Raw genomic sequence first — 23,551 nt, 5'->3', positions numbered from 1 at the left:
GTGATTTATAAACAAGCTCAAAACAATCATACTGCAAAGCTTAAAAAAATGTTTTATCTCAAAACTGAACATTGTGTTACGTAAAAAAGCTCAAAACAAAAATATCATGAAGCTTAAACAAGTTTTATCCTAAAGCTCATTTTCAAAATTGTGAAGCTCAGAATTGTTGTTTGGATTAGTTCAAAACCTAATAGGCATATACATGTAAATGTTTTCAAGTCAATTAGTCAAAGCTCAAAAAAGGTTCTTTAAGCTCAAAATATATTTTGGAAAAATTAATGGGAACTGAACTGTTTCATTGCCAAACTCAAAAATTGTTTCATAGCAAAACATTGCTAAATAATATACAAGTCAGTTCTTTGAGCTCTAAAAAAATGTCCAATGATGTCAAGGTATTAGACAGAGTTTCCAATACCTTGACATACATTGTGCAGATGACAACCAGAAACCAATTAATGACATAAATTCTCCTATTTAACCTAGTTCAATTGCACTCAAATTTAAATACATCTTAAATATAGCTTAAAAATTTTGTTTTGTTTATATTCTGTGGGTTACTTCACTCAATTAAGATCTGACAACATTCTACTTTTCATCAAGACTTTGACACCTTTGGTGTAATGATCAAGACAAACCAACAAAGTATTTGATTGGATGATAAGATGGACAACGTTTGCAATATTGCCTACTTCATAGATACATACAAACAATAATAACAATAATAATAATAATATTAATATTAATAATAATAATAATAATAATAATAATAATAATATTAATAATAAGTTTTAAATGTACAAGTAAAATGTACATAATTCTTAGAAAAACAAACAAACACCAAATAGAATCTATAAATATCTTACACGAAACAATTTCATTGTTATTTTATCAGAAAGTATCTTTTCAAAACATTATCACAGGATCTTCATAGTTTCAAACATTTTCCCACGATTCCCTGTCCTGTCTGGAGAGTTCTCTTTCTCAGCTCTTTCTTCTTCAGTTCAAAGTTCAAAAAAATTATCCTCCCATTATTCTTCCTATAAAACCAACGGTCCTGATGATGATGGGGATTTTTTTCAGAACTCTTCAACAACATAAGATCAGCAACAGTCCATCAGTTTCAGATGATGAAGCCTCGCAGAAAATTCCATACCATCACCATGGCAACCAACTTAACAATCTCAGCATGTATTTTCCTTTTTTAGAGTCAAGATTTTCAAATGGTGTCATCACACGATTTCCACTTGACCTTCATGACATCTGGATGCCCAAAAAACAAATGTCATAGGTCAAAGTTCACATCTGCTCACGAATAACCAAAGTCGTCTGACAATGCTTTGAAAAGGGTTTCAAACAAATTATAACAATAATAATAATAAACTGTTAATTTCCGAGTGGAGAGAAAGGCATCGTATCCAATAAACGAGATGGAGCTGTTGGTAATGTCATGTGATCCGTTGCCATGGGATTAACCATCATGTGTGGCAGACGATGCGAGAGCCTCATGGCCGAATTATTAAAATTAGCACTATAGTGTTGATGTGCTGGGGTGATGGTCGACGGGGACAAATGGCGGTTGATATGATTAATATGGGCAGGGTATGGATTCCCGGTGACGTTCAGGTTTAACGATGGATACGGACTAGGCGACGTTGGATGATCAATGTGATGACTCGGTAACGGAGAATACAAGTCTCTTGATGACTGATGCGCCAAGGATCCATCGCTGATTGATCCAATAGATGTGGGTATCGTCGAACTCGGTCTTCTGGTAATAGATTGATTTGAAAACATTTGAAGTGAAGCAGACGCCAAAGGCTCATGTAGCAGCAATTCTCGTTGTGCTCGACGTTCTAATGAGTTGATATCGTCATGGTGATGATCGGAGACCGAATTTGAAAAAAGGCTGTTGTGAAGTTGACCATTGGAGGCTCTCTCACCCAAAGAGAGGCTGTCTCGTAATTGTTGAGCATTTTGTGACAATTGTCTCTCTCTCATGGCGTGACGTAAATCTAAATTATGATCCACTCGCGTAATGACACAATCTGTCGGGTTCCCGTTCTCCCGGTTACGCAGGGGCACCATCGTGGGAGAATTATACATTGTTGGGTTCTTCTGCTTACGCTTTCGTTGACGGTTCGCGAGGTCCTGGATTTGATGCTGGTCTAAAGGCTTGATGTGAATGTGCATCTGAAACAGAAAGTCAAAATATGACCTTGACAACAATGACCTCCATTGTGACCTTGAAGAAGTCTGTTCATGTACATGGTACACATCATCAATAAAAAGAACAATTTATAGATGCTTGTATAAGTATAAGCTGAGAGCAGGGATCCTCAAAACAAGTTTTTTGACAGTCATAGCGCAAACAAAACAAAACAAAAACACGGCAAAATGGATCCCGGGTAGATTTAAAACAAATAATTGAAAAAAAAAGACATTTTTAAAGTTTCGCTGTCATTTAAAAATGGGGCATTTGCCTCAATTGCTTCCATTACACTCCTGCATCGGTTTTCAACCTTTTTCATTCTCACACCCCTTTCAGGCTCCTTGAAACGATTTCATTGGAGATAATTACTCTCCATTTAAAAACCCCTATACTACTGCCTTGTACAATCTTATTTTCTTAACATGGAAGGGAGATAACTTACCTTTAACGTGTGAGATTTAAGGCTACTTTCATTCGTGTAACAACGATGACAAATTAGGCATTTAAACTGTTTGGTTGCTGCCTTTTTAACTTGATCGTCATGGTTACGTAGATGATGTTGTAGGTTTGATAACTGGGCGAAGGCTCGTTCACATCCTTCCACGTTACATCGGTACGGCTTCTCGCCTGAAACATAAATCATACAAGATTTGAAATTTTAATTAATTTTTCCAACCTTGGCACTCCTTGGGAAGTCTAAACAGGCTCCAAACTGGCTGCAAAAAAAAACCAACAGAAACAAGAAACAATAATATTCCACATGAATATAGATGATCTCTAATATCAGCTGGACTTTGGTCCAACTTCCTGGTAATTGACCTTTCTTCATAAAATCAGTCATCCAATAATTCATTTATTAAATCAGTCATTCATTCAATTTATCAAATCAGTCATTGATTCACTTTATCAAATCAGTCATTCATTCAATTTATCAAATCAGTCATTCATTCAATTTATTAAATCAGTCATTCATTCAATTTATTAAATCAGTCATTCATTCAATTTATTAAATCAGTCGTTCATTCAATGAGTCATTTATTAAATCAGTCATTTATCAATTAAATCAGTCACTCAATAAAAGGAATTATTTCCATGATTCATTTATAGTATCAGTTAGCTGATTTGCTCATTAATCAGTCAACAATATTAAATCAGTCAGTCAACAATTCATATGAAATTCCATTTATTCAAATCAGTCACTCAATTTTTCATTCGAAAGTTCCCTCGTTATTTCAATCTTTCGTTCATTCATTTATTCATTCATTGACTAAATCAGTCAGTCAATAATTCATTCGAATATCTATTTATTCAAATCAGTCACTCAATTATTCATGTAGGAATTCCCTCGTTCATTTTCATTCATTCATTCACTGATGCATCTATCAAATCAACTGTTATGATATTGATTTTTTAGAGATAAAAAAACAGGTCAAAAGAAACGTTATTGGCATTTGATCAATCTATAAAAACTATCAAGTTAGAAGAGTATTGATTTTTTTCACAATCACTGATTCACAAGTCAATGATTAGGAACAGTCTAGTAGAGGGTTATCTGAACATTCTGTTATAACTTATTATAGCACAAGTAAATCACTTTCACAATAACTTAAAGGAAGAAATTGGCCACCAATCGTACCATAGCTAAGCTTCTCATTAATAGTGTTCACAGCTAACTGTCAAAATTTGAGCCTTCAAATCCATGTGTGTTCAGAATTATCCGTTTTTGAAAGTTAAAATGACGACTCATCATCATAAATGGAAATATTAAGTGAAAGTCCTAGTTTTAAGTATTTTTTAAAGGAATTATGCAATTTTCATACATTTTTAGTACTTATAAAGACTATTTACATATATTCAAGACTAAAATTAACCCCTGAAAATTGGCCTACCTGTCCCTTTAAATACTAAGGATATATAACTTAAGCACACAAAATAAATAACTTTAATGCCTTTAAGAAGTAAAAAACAAGTTAAAAACTTAAGCACACAAACTAGAAAATATGTGCATCAAAGGCAAAATTAAGCACACATAATAAATTACTTCAATGCAACCAAATATATAACTTCAATTCCTAAAAGGAATAAAACTAGTTATAAACTTGAGCAAATTTAAAAACTGTACTAAATGCTAACTGATAAGCTTTACCTTTTTAGATAAACTATAGCTTATATATATGTGTAATGTATAATTCTTCATTTATCAAAACCAAAAAAACTTGAGCCCCAACTAACTTGAACCCCAGTAAAAACTAACTTGAGTACTTGAGCACTAAAGATAAACAACTTTAGCCCATTAAAAACTAACTTGAGTACCTAAGTACCAAAGATAAACAACTTGAGTTCATCAACAATTAACTTGAGCCCCATTAAAAACTAACTTCTGCACCAAATAAATTTACTCCTGAGCAAATAAGAAAGATAAAAAGTAACTAAATAAAGTGTTGACATGTAATGAACTGTCTTATACATATATATATATATATCTTAGACACCACAAAAAAAAAAAAACATAATTCATCTCTGATAGCATAGAGAATAAACAAAAAACAAAAAACAAGTGTGTTGTTAAAACTATTTAGAGCATGGAGATTCACATAATGAGTTTCTTTTTAGTTATAATTTTTATGCAACAGCTTTTCAGCTCATTTTTTCTACTTATTAAATAAAATAATAAATAGATAAATATTGTAATAATCAAAAAACCTGAGATTAAAGTAATTGCCGAGACACTGTTAGAATCAATTTGCGCCATTCCAATTCTCAGTAAGATGTCTGTGGTTCTTGCAATTTCACTAAAACGTTTTTTTTTTTTTTTTCAAATTAAACAGATTCATCTAGTTTTTTTGTCGCTTTTTCAACATTGATAAAGCGTGGGATGAATACTTACTTAAAGAGGAACAGTCGATATTTTCAGGGATTGATTTGGGTCTTGAATGTGGCTTTAATAGTCTTAAGAAGTACTAAAACTAAATCTTATAATTCCTTCAAATATAACTCAAACTAGAAATTTCACTGTCTATTTCTATATATGTGTTTTCTTTATATGGCACAGTCTCACTAAAATTCAAGTTGAAATTTTAACTTTCAAAAGTGAATAATTATGGATACACTTGGACGTAAAGACTCAAATTTGGACGATGAATAATACATGATGCACATTTAAAGGCTCGAAGTTGAGCTGTGAACACTATTACTGATTGTGTAAGCTAAAAAAATTCCTGTTTCTGAAACTAAGGTATGAACAGATAGCGAAGGTGCTTATTTAACCAATGGTCACTATTAAATACAAATAAAACTGGTAGGACGTTCTGAAAAGTTCATAGGTTGACTAATAAGGAGTTATGCCACAGCAATGAAACTTGATATAACAATTTCTGATAATAACAGCATTGTTTTTTTTGATTGAGTTTTTCAAGATGTTAAAATCAGAGGCAGAATTTTTGCCTTCTTTCAAGGGGAGAAAAGGTGTGTTTCCATTGTTTGACCGCCATCTTGTCTCTGGCATGGATCCAACACTCATCTTGGCTGAAATGTTATTCAAGGAAACTAGCGAGATCTGCTAAAAAAAGTGTCATTGACCAAACTTCCCTCCCCCCCCCCCCCCTTCCCTTTGTAGTGTTAGTAAAAGGCTTACAAGGTTCAGACATTATTTTTCAATACCACCCTAGACTCTATCACAAGCTTGATAAAATTAATTTATTCATAACCTAATAGAGGTGAACATCTTCAAATGTGAATTTTTCCAATCAACATGTTCATTATTACCATTGTTTGATGATGGAAAAAACAGAGATAAACTTATACAACAAAACCTGCTGGAGCTTGTTATAATAACGATACACTTGAATGTCATTTTTTTATGTATAGTATTATCATATCATTTGCATACAAAATGATTTGCTACGCGTCATGCCTTTTGACAAAACAATTAAAGGGATTGTACAAGATGTTTTCTGAACTTTTTATGTGTATCAGGGACACTGTTAACATCAATTTTCACCATTCCATCACAAAAGATGCTAATATTATCCACGGAACTTCGTGATAACTAAGTCATTAAAGGATTTGTTGAAGTAAAATAGCAAGAACCACAGACGTCTGCCTGAAAATTACACCATGCCCCCTCCTCATGCCTGTAAAAGGAAAATTAAGCTATCAAAATTCATCACAGAACATCTGAAATCTAATGTCTTTCTCTGTTTCAAGGTGCTTCAGCTCTTAAATCATAGAAATATCTCTTATTTTGCTCCTCCCTCCACTCTAAGGCCCTTTCTAGACATAACCCTGTTATCCAATACACGTAAAAAGTATGGAAAACCTCTTTACAATCCCTTTAATTTATGCAAATGAAAGCCCACATGACAATGAAATACGGGACGTTCTATCTTTTGCATATTATCATATTGATTTAGATGCCTATTGTTCCTGACTATCAGGTTTTAGAAATTCTATGTCCTGCTTCAGCAACCATAAATAACAGTTAACATCTGGTTAAGAGTTTTAGCAACACCCTGCGTTGTGCAATGAGGGAACTTTTGTCATCAGCATAAGCCTACTATTTTCTGATTTTTAAAATGTCAAAGGATTTTTAAACACACAGCCAGCGTTATAATCTAACAGGTTTTCTTCTACAGTTCTGTTCAAATGATATTATTTAACCAATCAAAGCATGCCTCAATTCTTGCTCTTAATGATGAATTGTGGGAAGGCAAAACCTAAAATAGAACAATATGACAACCTCCTTGGGACTTGCTATCCCAGAATTCATGTCATAAAGAATATGATGCACCTTGATCGGCTGTGAAATTATATCATTACGAAGTAAATATGTTAAAAAAAATCTGATTATAATGGGGTAAAAAAAATATATCAGAAAAAAAAAAAGGAAAAAAAGGAAATTTAATTAGATTCGCAGCGCACTGTGGCGCTGTGGTTAATTGTCGCATTCTAATCACAATAAAAAAAAAACCTTTAACAATCATTCCTATTCAAGATCCACTTCATTCTTACCACAAAAACCTACCATTTTCCATCCAGGCCAGATTCCTAGGGCAAAGAGCTACCTTTTCAATCTATTCCAGAAGTTCATTCTTAACACAGAAAAGATACCTTTTTCAAATCTATTCGAGATCCCCTAGGTTTTTTCTTACCACAAAAACCTACACTTTCAATCTATTCCAGAAGTTCATTCTTACCACAAAAACCTACATTTTCAATCTATTCCAGAAGTTCATTCTTACCACAAAAAACTACATTTTTCAATCCTTTTTCACTCTATTCCAGACGAAAGTTCACTCAGTTTAAAATGTTTTTTGATTGAATATGATTAATACGTTCCACTACACAGGTTCCATTAATAATACTGATTAATCTAATTAATAAGAACAAATGAACTTAACTATTTCTACCACCTACTTTGCTGCACTTTCAAGGGCATCTGAGAATAGCAAAAGAATGCAGTGTGCAATGAGGGAAATTTGGGACAGTTGCATTAGCCTGTTTTTAGTGTAGTTTAAGGCATGTTGAGACAGAGCCTGGACTTTATTTATTATCCCAATGAGGATGGTCAACTGCATGCAGTGTTCGATGAGGACAGTGGCATTTCGCCTTCCTCCTTTCAAGGGTAATTTATGTGATGTTTGTGGACACAGTGTGTGACATAAGAGACTCAAAGAGAGGATGGCCAACACCTTGCAGTGTTCCATGAGTGTTCATTTTAGACTGTGGCATCAGCTTACCTTATCTTAATGCCAGGTTAAAGGATGTTTTAGGACACAGCCTCAAATAGATGGCCAACACCCTACAATGGGCTATGAGAGAAATTTTGCCCAAAAAGTGGCATTAGCCTACCTAGTCTTAGTGCCAGGTTAAAGGATGTTTTAGGACACAGCATCAAATAGATGGCCAACATCCTACAATGGGCTCCCCTAAACTTGTAGCATTTGAGGTATCATCTTGACCTATTCCAGAATTGAACACTGGACCCTCATGTTCACAGCAAGCTTCTAAATCACAGAGCCACCATGGCTCCAGTAAATGCAGTAAAAAATCCTGTCTGCATAAAATATTATAGAACAAATTGAGAATTTCTTCAGCACGACACATTTCTAAAATCATGCCAAAAGAATTCTACAATCTGCAGAAAATTGGCATAAAAAAATGTGCATCTGAATATTGATTCCACTGGGATAAAAATAGCGTGTATTAAGGTGGGTTCACTTTACAAATAACAAACTTCACATTAGATTCACGACTGCACTGGCTGCTAATATTATTTAAGGATCTTAAACATGGCATCATGGCATCATAAACGCTTGGTTATAGTGGAATTATTTCTGATAGAAAATTGGAATGGTGCAAATTTATGTTTTTAGTGTCCTCACATACACATATAAAGTTTAGAAAACCTTTACATTAAGCTAATAATATTTTTCTTAATGTGAAAATAGCTGCACAATAAAAAAAATCATAAAAATTCCACATTTTGACATGACAGCAGAATGTCATGTATTCGGTAGTAAAAAGATACAGATTTTTAACTATGGACATCAAGATTTATAAATGCCATTTATTTCAAAGCCTTCAGCCTTCAGGAATGATTTGTTTTTTTGTAAAATGAAGCCACCTTAATTTTATTCATTTTAAACCTCACAATTGCCTAGCAGTACATGTCAATGCGTTCTAAGAAATTTCTTGGCAACACGCCAAATAGAACTGCAGTCCAATTTTCCTGAAATTCTGCAAATGTGTTTTTTTTCTAAATGCATTGAATTGACCATAAAGTAAAGTTATTGAATAGATTCCAAGAGAAGAAATGGCAGCAGCACCAAAGATCGACAGAAATCAATAATCTCAGAATTGATTCCACAAAAGATTTTTTCTTATGGATTTTTCAATGATTTATGATTTGTTATGCTTGTACCTAAAGAAAATTGAATTTTTTTTCTATTTGATAAATGAGCTTCTTCGAATGTGTTTCTATACTTTTTCTTGAGGAAATTTGATTTTTTTTTTTTTCAAAATAAATTTTGAGGTTCTTGAAATGGATTATCATATCATGGATCATGGATCATCAAATTAACCTTCTGAAATCTGAAACCAATCATATTTTTACCCTCTACAGCACTGACATTTTGTGACATGGTGTGTTTATAAGGTACGGTCAAAAGGTTAATTTGATCTATGTTCAAAATGGCTGTCATTAGACCCTAACTGAAAAGGCTATATCAAAAATTAAAGCTACTGAAAAAAAACCGAAATTTGGTCGAATTATATTAGACTGAACATACACCCAAACACAAATATGATAAGCGCTCATCAACTAAGACCTAAGATCAATAACTCTCTAATTCTCAAGCACTTCAGAGTATACAAAACAAAATGACATCAAATTATAATCCTCTTTTGACAATTTTTGCCTGTATGATATATTGCCAATCAAATTGGAACTGTTTAACTTGTCAGACTGTTTTGACATATTTATTTTAAGACAAGGGCAATAATTCTTTGACACTTTGATTTTCTAGTAGTTTAGAGAATACAAAACAAAACGACATCAAATTCTGATCCTCTTTTTTACAATTTTTGCATGTCTGAAGTCAAATTGGAACTGTTTAACTTGTCAGACTGTTTTGACATATCTATTCTAAGACAAGGGCAATAACTCAGCAAATACTAGACTGAAACAGCTGCTTGTACTGAAAAAAACAGACTTTGTCCCCAATTTCTGAATTCCACAGTATTTTCTCAATTCTTCAGGGTTTTTTTTTTTGGTTTAGTGATTTGAGGTTTTATGTCCTACTTTTAGGATTTTGGGATTCTGAGGGTCTTACTTTATGAGAGACAGGTCTTACTTATTTTTGTGACACAGGTCTTACCTTTGAGATACAGGTCTTACAGCTTAGGTCTAAGATATAGAGATTTGAGTATTACTTTTAAGACACACACCTTACTTTTGAGAACATGTCTCACTTTTGAGATATAGGTGTTACTTTAGAGAAAAGATCTCACTTTTTGAGATATAGGTCTTACTTTTTGAGATATAGGTCTTACTTTTTGAGATAGAGGTCTTACTTTTTGAGATAGAGGTCTTACTTTTTGAGATAAAGGCCTTACTTTTTTAGATAGAGGTCTTACATTTTGATATAGGTCTTACTTTTTGAGATAGAGGTCTTACTTTTTGAGATAGAGGTCTTACTTATTGAGATATAGGTCTTACTTATTGAGATATAGGTCTTACTTATTGAGATATAGGTCTTACTTATTGAGATATAGGTCTTACTTATTGAGATATAGGTCTTACTTATTGAGATAGAGGTCTTACTTATTGAGATATAGGTCTTACTTATTGAGATATAGGTCTTACTTATTGAGATAGAGGTCTTACTTATTGAGATATCTTTAAAAGTCACGTCAAGTTCCTGGAATTATCTGTCTTTGTAAACACAGCAAAAACGTGACCTTGGCCTGTAGTCCTGTACCCTTATGAATACTGACATGAAAAGTTCATTTAATGATTTAGAAACCCTACATGTCTATAACTCTTGATTAAAAAATTCAATTATTAATGTAAAAAAAATTGAATTTCAAAACTCAACCATGTTAATATGGACCCTAGGGGAGGACTTTCATCCAAACAAAAGAAACCATAAAAAGTATTTTGAAAAATAAAGATCAGACAATTTTGATTAATATTTGAAAGTTAAGATCGCAGTGACCTCAACAAAATTTCTTAACAGAAAAAGAAAAAAAGAAGCCCTTCAACTTTTATAATTTATTATTTTGTTGTCCAAGATAATATATCATAATTAAAAATATAGTATTTAAAAATATTCTGGTTTATTTGTAAGGGCCATGTCTTATTCCAAAGTCAGTCTGAATCCCTAGAATAAAATCAAAATCCAAACAAGCAGAATTATTATTATTTATTTCCCTGTCTAAGATGGGTCTATAATAATTCAAATAAGTTTCAATTTCATTTTTCTTTTAATTGTAAAGAGCAATGCCTTATTCTGATGTCTGTCCTAACCTCAAAAAGAAATTCAAAATCCATCCGCAGACAACATTCTCGAAGGCAGAACTATTAAAATTTATCCCTGTCTAAGATGGCTATATCATAGGCTGTAAGAATCATTGTAGTTTCAAGTTCTGATTTTAGACGCTTCACAAATCCATGTATTTCCTTTATACGTAACTTATCTCCCTTTTTGATAACTTCCGGTTTCTTGGGCGTACTGCTGACTATTAGCTTAGAATATTCTAAGACAGACAGAAATACAGGGGAACGAGGTTTATAATCTTTTTATTAATAATAATCTAGTTATTAATATATCGATCGACATTTCTATAACGTTTAGGATATTGCATAAGTTATTTACTCAGCATATTTCACATTTATTTCTGTGAGCACGTTTTCTTCCACAAGCGGTGTCAATGGAAATTTCATTCCATATGTTTAAGTCCGGCTTTGTTATAAGCGGTGTAGAGTTTGCACTTGTGTACCATGCAGTGTCTCATGCTATGAAATTTAGCTTCCCTATGAAATTCGGTATCCCCTACAGTAAAAGGTCATAAATTAGTAAGAAAATTCATTAAGTATAAGTAAGATTAAGATGATTGTATTGTATACTTTCAGTTTTTACGGATTGTAATGGATTGATGGGTTATGATATTTTAAGATATGATAAGATATGATAGAAAGAATAAAAGATATGATGATATTGTAATTCTTGATGTCCTGATCCTGTAAAGCCTACCCCACAAATGACAAATTGAATGTTCGAATGTCATTACATAGGCCTAAAATAATTAAATTAAGTTTTAACTTAATTTTTCTAGGTTAATTGTTAATTCCAATGTCAGTCCTAACCTCAAAATCCATCCACAGACAACAATTCTAGAAGGCAGAACTATTATAATCTATTATTTTAGCTCACACATGGATATATTAATTAATGAAATAAAATGAAATGAAGTTCTATATTTGCTTGATAAAAAGTAGCAATCTAAGAATTTCCTGTAAACCCCTTAATTCCATGGTCCCTACTCTTCTGTCACTGCCACTACCTCTTTAATCAGCATGGGCTGCAGTTGAAAATCTACAGTGAGACACACTCAGTGAAGGAATGCTATTTGGCTAGTAGAGTGAGTCTATATAATATATCAGCCTATAGTGTAGATATTATATTAGTGGTTTGACTTATAGACTAGACTATTAATAAATGAGTGTATTAACTTGTCTGACTGATTCAGACATATACGGATGGTTTGAAATTAAAATTCACAGGGCAAGATAGTCCAGGTCAGCGTGACATGAGGGCTACCAAACATACTGGGGACATTTAAGGTTGGTTTAAAGTACACAGGGCAAGACAATCAGGTCGATGTGACCTAAAGGCTACCCAGCATGCTTGGGTACTCAGACATGTACGGTTGGTTTAAAATACACATGGCAAGACAGTGAGGTCGGTGTGACCTTAAGCAATACTTGGTATGCTTTGGGCTCAGACAATCACGGTTGGTTTAAAATACACAGGGCAAGATAGTCATGTCGGCGTGACATAAGAGCTACCCAGCATGCTTTGGGAACTCAGACATGTACGGTTGGTTTAAAATACACAGGGCAAGACAGTCGGGTCGGCGTGACCTTAAGCAATACTTGGTATGCTTTGGGCTCAATCACGGTTGGTTTAAAATTCACAAGGCAAGATAGTCATGTCGGCGTGACCTTAAGCAATACTTGGTACGCTTTGGGTTCAGACAATCACGGTTGGTTTAAAACAGAGCAGTTTGACAGGATACCATAGATTCAGACAATTACGGTTGGTTTAATATACACAAGGCAAGATAGTCAGGGTCGATGTGACTTAAGGTAAAATTATGCAATTTATGTTATACATAAAGTGTGGAATGAGGTAAATTTTTCCAGGAAAGATATTTTCAAATTACAATAGATTATTATAATGTTCACAACCTTTACCGCAAAATTTTGTCTGATCAGATGAAAAATGGAAGAAAGGAAGCAAAAAAAACACATCAATCATGATATGCTCAAAAATTTCATAAAATCACTAAACTGTGCAACTCTCAAGCACAATCTAAAATAATCGAAGCAAAAAAGAAAATTTTTTCGAAAGCTAGATTACATAAAAAAAATCTTCAGATATTAACAATCGATATAAAAAGCAAAAATAATACGTGGCTTAAGGATATATATAGATTAGAAGATTCTTTAAAGAAAAAAAACCAACATGGTTCAATGTTCGAATGAGCTTGGCATGTATTGAGCCTAATTAAAATCAGACAAACTTAGGTTCCTTTTTTTAGCTTTTATTTTTAACATAGCCACGTCAGTTAGGGTCTAAAGACAGGCATCTTAAACGTTTGTCAAATTAAGAAACACTGTGTCACAATATGCCAGCACTGGAGAGGGTACAAATTTGATTGGTTAAGGCAGATGTCTTCGAGTTCAAAAGGTTAAAAGATTTTGTGACCTGCGTATGACCTTAATTATAGAAACGTTCAGATCAAAAATATTTATCAGAATCTGGTAAGAATCAGAATTATAAATATTGAATAGCTGATAAATATAAAAATATATCTATGAAGTACTGAAGCACTGGCACAGGCATGGTATATAACCCTAACCCCTATACTAGTCAAAATATCTGACTTTCAATTCCATAAATATTGAATACACTACCACCCTGCATTAGCTGATAAATATAAAAATATATCTATGGTAAGGTTACTCTCAGAAGCACTGGCACAGGCATGATAAGGGATAGACTGTAGAAATTAAACTTATATGACCCTTAAGCCTATATATTAACCTGTCCAAAATATCTATTCAAAGGTAGGAATGAGTAAATTTCAATCTCATAAAAAACTATGGTAAGGTATACTCTCAGAAGCACTGGCACAGGCATGATAAGGGATAAACTGTCGAAATTGAAGGTATAAGGCCCTAAAGCCTATACCAGTCAATATATATATCAAAAGACGGCAAGGATGAGTAGCTTTGAGTCTCATAAAAATGAAGAGTACAGGAAGGCAGGATAGATGTCACTATGACAATGTCACTGATGACATATTGCACAAAAATGTCATCTAAAAAAAAATCTCTTCAAATAATATGTATTGAAACTTTAACATTTTCGTTTGAAAATCAATAATACTCCAAGTTTTTATGAACTTATCTGCGTTGGATTTAAACTGTTCTATGATATTCAAAAAAAACTACTAGAAACTGAAATTAGGTTTTACATAATATATTGTGAATAACCTTACAAATGAAATGATATTTTTAGGTTTCACATTCAACATTCAGAGGTTTTAAGGACTCATCCATGTTGGATTTAAGCTGTACTGAAAATGAATAAGGTTTTACATAATATATTGTGAATAACCATACAAATTAAATAAGGTTTTTAGGTTTTACATTCAACATTCAGAGGTTTTATGGAATTATCGGTTTTTGTACATGTGCTAATCAGGTTTTACATAATATATTGTGAATAACCTTACAAATAAGTTTTTTTGGTTTTATTGTAGGTTTTACATATAACATTCATAGGCTTTATGAATGAGACAAGTTCAACAATTTTTGGGCGTTGATTTAGGTAAAAAAGTAAACAGTCTACAGACGTAAGAGAACAGCCAATCACATTCCTTCAAAAATGCCGCATGTCTACTCTATATATGGTGGAGTATCGAGAAAAAACAAATCGTCATTACAAACTTTCAAACGCCGAAAATTCTGGTGAAAATATTGTACTGAATCATACTAGAATGATGAAATAATTATTATATAAGGCTTTTCATAGCTATAATTGTGGAGCTTTTATCAATAATCACAAACATGTATGATCTAACATTTTTTACATCTTTTTTGATTGGATATTTTCAGTAGAAAAAAAGGGAAACAGCTTGATTTATAATCTAATAATTTATAATTGCATAACTTATATTATAAGGACTTTTTATGTAACAGCCAGATTTGCGTTTAAAGAGATTGTAAAGAGGTTTTCTAATTTTTTTCTTGTATATGTATCAGGGATACTGACATCATCAATTTGCACCATTCCAATTTTCAATCAGACGTCTGTGGTTCCTGCAATTCTTTACAATCTCTTTACAATCTCTTTACAATCTCTTTACAATTTCTTTACAATTTCTTTACAATCACTTTACAGTCTCTTTACAATCACTTTACAGTCTCTTTAACTCCCATAATTTACTAGTACATTTTTGTTACTAATAATAAACTTCTGTCGTAATATGAACACGTTGTTGTATCATATATTCAAACTATTTGACAGAAAATTGCAATTAATATTTTCTATGGAAACAGTAGATTCTAATCACATCTGTAAATGGCAGAATTTATTCAAAAAATAATAATTTAGTAACATGTGACATTCTTACTACATAAACTTTCCATTTTTTGAGTTTTTAATGGACTTCATTTCCTGTAGACAATCTTCCGCAGTCGCAAACCAAACAAACAAAGAAACAAACGTAAAATTAGACCAAACTTTCATTCCAATCTATTAGCTTTTTTTTTTTATTTAGCCCCTTTAGTCAGGGTCTTAAGACGGCCTTCTTGAACGCTCGTTAGTTTGAGGATAACACCACCCAATCAAATGTTATTTTGAGACACAAACAAAAGGTGCACTAATGCTGTTATTGCATTCCCGTCAAAAAAATCTCAGCGTTGGAGAGGGCAAGAATTTGATTAGCTGGCTGTGTCATCAAACTGTCGAATGTTCAAGAGGGCTGTCTTTAGACCCTAACTAAAATGGCTTAATCAAAAATAAAAGCTAATAAAAAATGGATTAAGAGTTCGGTCTAACAGTAAGTTTTCTTATTTCTGGATTATTGTAAAGAGGTTGTCTAAAATTTCAGACACAAATTTCTCATTCAACTAGTTGACTAAAAATTCAACGTCAATTCATACAAGTGCTTATCCAGTTTTTAATTATTTCAGTCATTTTGTTACAGCCCGATCTTGAACCAGAATTGACTTAAAGGGACAGATGCGCCTTTTTTTTTATACTAATCATGCTTAATTTCGGAAATGGCACAGCTAAGCCAAAAAATAGTGTTCACAGCCAACCGTCAAAAGTTGAACCTCCAAATCCATGTGTGTCCAGATCAATCCACGTTTGAATGTTAAAAAAAGAAAAGTCTTCTTATTTTGACATTACCATATATAGAAAAGAAACACATGAACCCTCTTTTTGGTTTGTCAACTAAGCATTTTTCTGACAGTGGGATAGCTCAGTCAACAGTCAGTTGGATTGTCGTCTGCTAATAAACAAACTTTGTACTGAACAGCAAACAAAATCCGAAATCCAAAACAACATATTGACAAAAAATTACTAGCAGCTGATGAACTTTTTACACGAGGAAGTATATCAATCATAAGTGTATAAGTATTTCATACTGAAAAGTGGTATCAGGTGTCTAGAAGATTAAGTATACCCAGACTAGTGCCACACCCATCACTCAATATAGAATCCTCACTCCCTACTCACGCAGTCAACTGCAGTAATAAGCAAGCAAACGTTACACCGGCTGACAACATTAGTTTACGATTGAGAAAAAAACTTGCGCATCAACCTATTTTCAAGATTCGAGAGTCTGTTAGCTTCATGTGATTGGCTGATCGCAAAGTCATGTCAAAAAAGTTCAACACAGTTGAAAAATGTTACGCTGACTTGTGCCGTTATACAGCGAGAACTCTCTGACGTGGATAAGATAAACCTACGAGCTGACGAATGCTGGCAATCGCCGAGCGCGTTTGATGTCGTCGGAAGTATACATCCACCTTTAGAGAATAAAAATTTCAACATGTCTGTAGGTACTTTGTCAGTTTTTAAGCTTTAAGACTATAACACAAAAAGATTTTCTGCACTTAAAATAAAAGATGAACTCAGCTCAGCCACAAAATATTTGAATTCTTTTCCTTATTTAAAACAGGACAGAAAAATTTAAATAATTTCTCTAAAGAAAGAACTACATTAACTTACTCAAATAACTTGAACAAACATTACCCCAGTTAATGACCACACTCTAGTTTAAAGCAAAAGTTTAACTTTAAACATAAACTTCATCAAATGAATTGTTCATTTGCTGCTTCCAATGTAGTGTGCAATGAGGGAAATTTTGTCATGCCAGTGGCATTAGCCTGCTATTTTTGGATTTTTAACTGTCGAGGTCACAGGGCCTAAGTTCTTTCCTAACAGAATAACTTTATATAGAAATAGAAAGCGAAATTTCTAGTTTGAGATATTTTTGAAGGAATTAGGCGTTTTTCATACGTTTGTAGTACTTCTGAAGACTATTTACATAAAATATATTCAAGACCTAAATCAAACCCTGAAAATAGTGAATCATGGACTTTTTTTATTTATGAAAATGAAAATTCTTATATAAATAGAAAGTAGAGGTATTCTAATGACTCGGAAAAATTACCAGTTTGTCTAACATGTCCATAATTAATTCATAATTAGCTAAATTAGAAGAGAATTACCAGCAGAATTCCACTGAGTCACTGATCAAGAAAGGTCAAAAAGTCAGTTTTTGTTTATCCAAACTGTACATGGACATTTATGAATGGTTAAAACTCTTAATTATATGCAATAAGAACATAATGATATGATTAAGAATATATGATAATTCATTAGAAAACCAATGAATCAAATAATTAGGTTAAGTTGACACTAAAAAATAAGGAAACCCATCTTTAAGTTTTATCGATATTTTCAAAATGACATTTTGTTTGCCTTTCAATACAGAAGATATGTTGATAATATTCAAATACAGCTCATTCATTAAAGCATGAATATGTACTTTATCATTAACATAGCCAAGTTATGATGTCACCTCGCATTTATTCGTACATAGATACGCTACAATTGTTGTCCAGGATGCAGATTTATGTAAAGAACAGAAAATGAAAAGCGAATTGTAGCTGCTTCTATGTTTCTTTTATTGTTTATCCTGCGCAGATGGGAGGGGCTAACATGGAAAAAGCCTCAAGTCAATATCAAGGTCTCGTATTCTACAGGCCGTGCATGTTAAAGATCCCTCAACAGTTAGTAATCAAAAAGGGTAGGTTAATTCCACTGTCCTGGCAAAATTTCCTTCATTATACTCTGCATGGTGTTGCCCATCTGCATTAGCCCAATAAGGTACAGAAGAGTAGAACGTAAAACTCCTTCATTCTACACTGCAAAGGATGCCCTGCCTTTAGAATCGAATTTTCACGCTGAGAGACCTAAATCCACAACTTGGGTTCACTTAAAATCCTTTCTACCACCTGGTCCTTGACCAAACCTTTTGGCCTTGATCTTTCCTCGATTATCCAGAAGCCATTTACAGCTGGGACGACTTGAATAATGAGGAATGTTATTCAAAATTCACACACCGACCGAGATTAGAACCCTAGAAAATATCTGTACATGTCAAACTTTTCCTTTAACAGAAATTCATGAATATGTTAGTTTTAGAGGTTTCATAAATTGTACTTAAATTTAACATGACAATAAACATAACTAAGAAGCATAAAAAATTTGAAAATGCATGCATTCGACAACCTTCGCTGAATTAAAAATTTCACATGTTTACGTTGATATCCTAAAGCATGCATATTGCACAATTGAGGGAATTAAAAATAAAATAAGTGTTTATTCACGGAAAGGAAATAGCTGTTTATTCATGATAATTTCCCGTATTTAAAATAATTTTTGTCATATTTTCCTAGCGTTTTCTAACGCGTGTTCAGGGTAACACTGTGGTGTTAAACTTCGAATCATATGACATCTTGACAGTTGGTATGACAGACTGAGAGCCCAAACAAATTTATAGATGAAGATGATTTTTCAACCTGATTTCCTCTATTTCACAAATATTAGATATTCTATGTCAGTGATGTCAGTTTTTCCCTCTTAGTGATGCCAGTTTTCCTCTGTCAGTGATGCCAGTTTTCCCAGTTTTCCTTTGTCAGAAATGCCAGTTTTCTCCTGTCAGTGATGCCAGTTTTCCCAGTTTTCCTCTGTCAGAAATGCCAGTTTTCTCCTGTCAGTGATGCCAGTTTTTCCCAAGTCAGTGATGCCAGTTTTCCCTGTCAGTGATGCCAGTGTTGCATCACTCAATGATAATGCTTGCTCCTTTTATGTTTCCCCTGTCTGTGATGCCTGTTATCCAATGTCAGTGATGCCTGTTTCTACCTGACAGTGATGCAAGTTTCACCCTTATTAGTAATCTTGTTTTCCCCCTGTCAAAGATGTCTATTTGAAGGGCTGGTATGGAATAGTGTCTATATTGTTTAAATGAGACTATAAAACTGAGGCCCTGTGTTCTACAAGCTGTCCAAGGATAATATTCCTCAACAAAGTAAAATCAAAAATATCAAAATTTCCCTCATTGCACACTACAAGGCATTGAATGTTTGAAGATGTAAAAATCTCCTTATCTTAACTTAATTCCCCAAAACAAGCACCATGTAGGCCAACAAATTTTGTAATAACAACAATTGTGTCAACACATCATTGCGTCACTATATTTTTAAATTTTTAAACCAAAATATTTGATCCTTGACTTGTGTCTAATAAAAATATCATGGACCTCACAAAATTCTGAATTACCAAAATATCTGTCAACAATTCACACAGTTTTCACTTTTTGTTCAAATTAAATTCAAATCATATTTCAACACTTCATTCAAATTGGAGAAACATTTTTTGTGGCTCTTTAAAAACAATTCTAAATACTACGTTTTGTTTCTTTTCTGTGGGTTAATTTGCTCATTTTAGCTCAAACAATCTTTATAAGAAAGGTATGTTCACAACTTCAACCAATCAAATGCCCCGTTAAATAAGAACCTAAAGGAATAGTACAAAGGTTTTCTAATTTTTTAATGTGTATCAGGAACACTTATAGCATCAATTTGCACCGTTCCAATTTTCAACCAGACGTAGTTTGAAATTCCTGCAATTCCACTAAAACTAAGCATCTTATGTAAAAACAGGATTTGTGATTAGTCATTTAGTAGAATTGCAGGAATCAAAGACATCTGATTGAAAATTGAAATGGTACAAATTGATGCTATCAGTGTCCCAAATACATATACAAAATTTAGAAAACTTCTTTACAATCCCTTTAATGACTATATAGGCTGAATTTAAGCTGAATTTTGGGGACGTTCATTTTGCTGGATACCTAGAGCAGTATTTTAATTTTAATGAAATTGATTAGTGAAAAAATACATTAAATTGCAATTGAACAAAACAAATTATCTAGAGCAATATTTTCATTAGAATAAAAACAAAGTCACAAAACAGCCATTGACCTTGCACTTACACTAAAGGGACAGGTGCGCCATTTTTTTTTACCAATCATCCTTTAGTATCAGAAACTGGAATCTGGAATTTTTTTTAGCTGAGCTAATCAGTAATAGTGTTCAAGACTCACCATTGAAATTTGAGCCTTCAAATCCATGTGTGTCTAGAATTATTCCTGTTTTAAAGTGTTGAGATACTGATATATAGAAAAGACATGTAGAAATAGTGAGTAAAATTACTAGTTTGAGATATTTTTAAAAGAATTATTTAATTTTCATACATTTCTAGTACTTCTGAAGACTATTTACATATATTCAGAACTCAAATGAACCCCTTAAAATGGCGCACCTGTCCCTTTAAATTATGAAGATATATTCAAATAAAAATTAAATAAATTTCAGTTTTTATTGTAAAAAGTTTTTGAATATGTTAAACCTCAGCCGTCTCGTTGAGTTTTGTTTTAAACATCATTCATAAAAAAGTGAAGACTTAAATTTTTGCTGCTTTATATTTGATTTTCATTGTTTTGTCCTTTGGGCAGTATATCATTCTTGTTGCATGGCCCGTACTTGCAAAGGTTGATGCATGGCAACTCTTAACTTCTTGTACTAAATTTGATCATAATAATTTTACTAAATACAATATCTCAACACTAGTGTACCTCGCCTAAATACTTAATGAACATTTATGAAATTTTTAATTCCTGACTAATCATAGCTATAGCTGAATCACGTAAATTTTTGTCCTCAGAAACAACATAACGGCAACCCTCCATAACCTTTTGCAAAATTTGACCAACATATTAATCAATCAATACTTGTGTACCTCGACTAAATGCTTCATGCATAATAATCAAATTATCATTTGAGTTATCATAATCAAGTTCAAAATAGTTCACCAATGTTGCAACCAACCCTTTTCATCACACAATACCCCCGGACAATAAGTGGACCTCGACTAAATGCTTAATGCATAATAAACAATTTATTATTATCAGTTCAAACTTGATCAACAACATTATTATCAGACAATACCCCTACACTGAGTGGACCTCAACTAAATGCTCATTGTACAATAATCAAGTTATCATTCAAAAAAGTTTCAAATACTGACTAATCACTAATCATAAAAAGTTTTTATTCAAAAGAATGAGTAGACCTCGACTAAATGCTTTATCAACTTATCATTCAACAAGTTTTTAAAGCGTTACTAATCACTTCATTAATTGAAACATCGAAATTTCAATTTTTTGATCAAAGATCTTTTTTTTAAGAATGAGTAGACCTCGACTAAATGCTTTATCAAGTTATCATTCAACACATTTTTAAAGCGTTACTAATCACTTCATTAGTGAAACATCGAAATTTCAATTTTTTGATCAAAGATCTTTTTTAAAAATGAGTAGACCTCGACTAAATGCTTTATCAACTTATCATTCAACAAGTTTTCAAATCATAACTAGCTGAATCATATAAATTTCTGTCACTATAGTCTATGACCCCAATGTCATTTCTCTGGGGTTATCGAATAGTTAACTACAGCTGATATGCTAACCACAGTCAAAATACAAGATCATGCAGTCACTGCATGTACACATTAAAGAGGCATTCCACTTTTTTTGTAAAACATTTTCATTATCAAAAACGCTGTAAATTATACCTGAAAATATTTCTAAAGTATGCTATATATATCTAGGTATCTTCTTGATCAAACTGAATTTGCTTTAAAAGGGTTAATTAAAAACAGAGAGTACTAATTGTAAATTAAGCAGTTTGACCTATTTTTGGTGTTTGGTTTTATAATTGCTCGACTTTAAAAAATTAATGGCTGAATTGTTTTAGTTTAAACTTTCAGATACGTTAAAGAATACATGCCTCTACATTTTGGTGCAGAGTTTTCACAAATTAGAGCAAATACATTTTTCGGCCTACAAAAAACGTGGCAGGCATGTCCCTTTAATATATAAGACAAGACTGACAGTACAAAGTCACTTATATTTTGATATGATCATTAAACAAAGTCATACTTTTAAGAAAAAATAACTTATACAAGTCATGAACTTGTCAAAGAAGTTAAGGTAGTGTACAGAAGTTTTTAAACTTTTTATGTGTATCTGGGACACTGATAGCGTCAATTTGCACCATTTCAATTTTCAATCAGTTGTCTGTGGTTCCTGCAATTCCACTAAAACTAAGTGTTTGATGACAGAAATGGACCTATCATAATATGAACAGATTTTGCAAGGTGACATTTTGAAACATTAAGTTTTAGTGGAATTGCAGGAACCACAGACATCTGATTGAAAAATGGAAACCTGCTAATCAATTCTATTAATACAAATAAAAAATTTAGAAAATCTCTTAACAGTCCAATTGCAATGTAGCATGAACCCCCTTAAAGTTTTCAAAATATATAGAAAAATTAAGAAAAAGGATTTGATTGTTAACACCATGTAGTGTGCAAGGAGGCAAATATTGCCAAGACTATGACTGAGTTAGCTTACTTTTTTGCAATTTTGCAGTCCCATCAGAATGACTAGACGCTTTTTTCATGTCATCTCCCTATAAAATGTATCACTGAGTAGAGGAAACAGGTTTAAAAATGTTCAGGGTAAGAACTAAATCAAGTCCCAGACATCCAAGTTAATGAGAAATGTCTAACTTTTAAGCAGATTAACATTAAAGAAGCAAACCCACATAGTTATAATGTCATTAGTATAGTAATGTATTCCATATAGGAGCCATGGTGACTTAGAGGGATTGTAAAAAACTTTTAAAGTACAAAGATACTGATAGCATCAATTTGCACCATTCCAAATTTTCAATTACAAAATTCTGTGATTTCTTGCAATTTCTCGAAATCTAACACAAAACATTCAGTAAAGCATTTCTGTCGGAATGACGCACAAAGGGCAAATAAATGAGACTGATACACATAAAAAGTTTAGAAAACCTCTCAACAATCCTTTTCGGCAACCTTTTGGAAAAAATTTGCA

General features: G+C 32.7%; 2 protein-coding genes across 2 annotated transcripts; both read right to left on the bottom strand.

Moving 5' to 3' along the window:
* Positions 1 to 1,383: 1,383 nt before the first annotated feature.
* On the bottom strand, positions 1,384 to 7,242 carry LOTGIDRAFT_160223 (hypothetical protein; the record flags this gene model as incomplete). Its single annotated transcript, XM_009055277.1, has 4 exons — positions 1,384 to 2,190; positions 2,652 to 2,836; positions 4,099 to 4,158; positions 7,233 to 7,242. The coding sequence occupies 4 exons, from the start codon at positions 7,240 to 7,242 to the stop codon at positions 1,384 to 1,386; spliced, it is 1,062 nt and encodes a 353-aa protein (XP_009053525.1).
* A 2,959-nt stretch (positions 7,243 to 10,201) lies between these two features.
* LOTGIDRAFT_116432 (hypothetical protein) lies at positions 10,202 to 10,351 on the bottom strand (the record flags this gene model as incomplete). Its single annotated transcript, XM_009055276.1, has 1 exon — positions 10,202 to 10,351. A coding segment is annotated over one exon (150 nt), but the record flags the coding sequence as incomplete, so codon positions are not given.
* Between the last annotated feature and the right edge of the window lie 13,200 nt (positions 10,352 to 23,551).

This window comes from Lottia gigantea, assembly GCF_000327385.1.
Source record: "Lottia gigantea unplaced genomic scaffold LOTGIsca_24, whole genome shotgun sequence".
Taxonomy (NCBI): domain Eukaryota; kingdom Metazoa; phylum Mollusca; class Gastropoda; family Lottiidae; genus Lottia; species Lottia gigantea.
Note: the sequence above shows the minus strand (reverse complement) of the source record. Positions and strands in the feature narration are given on the sequence as shown.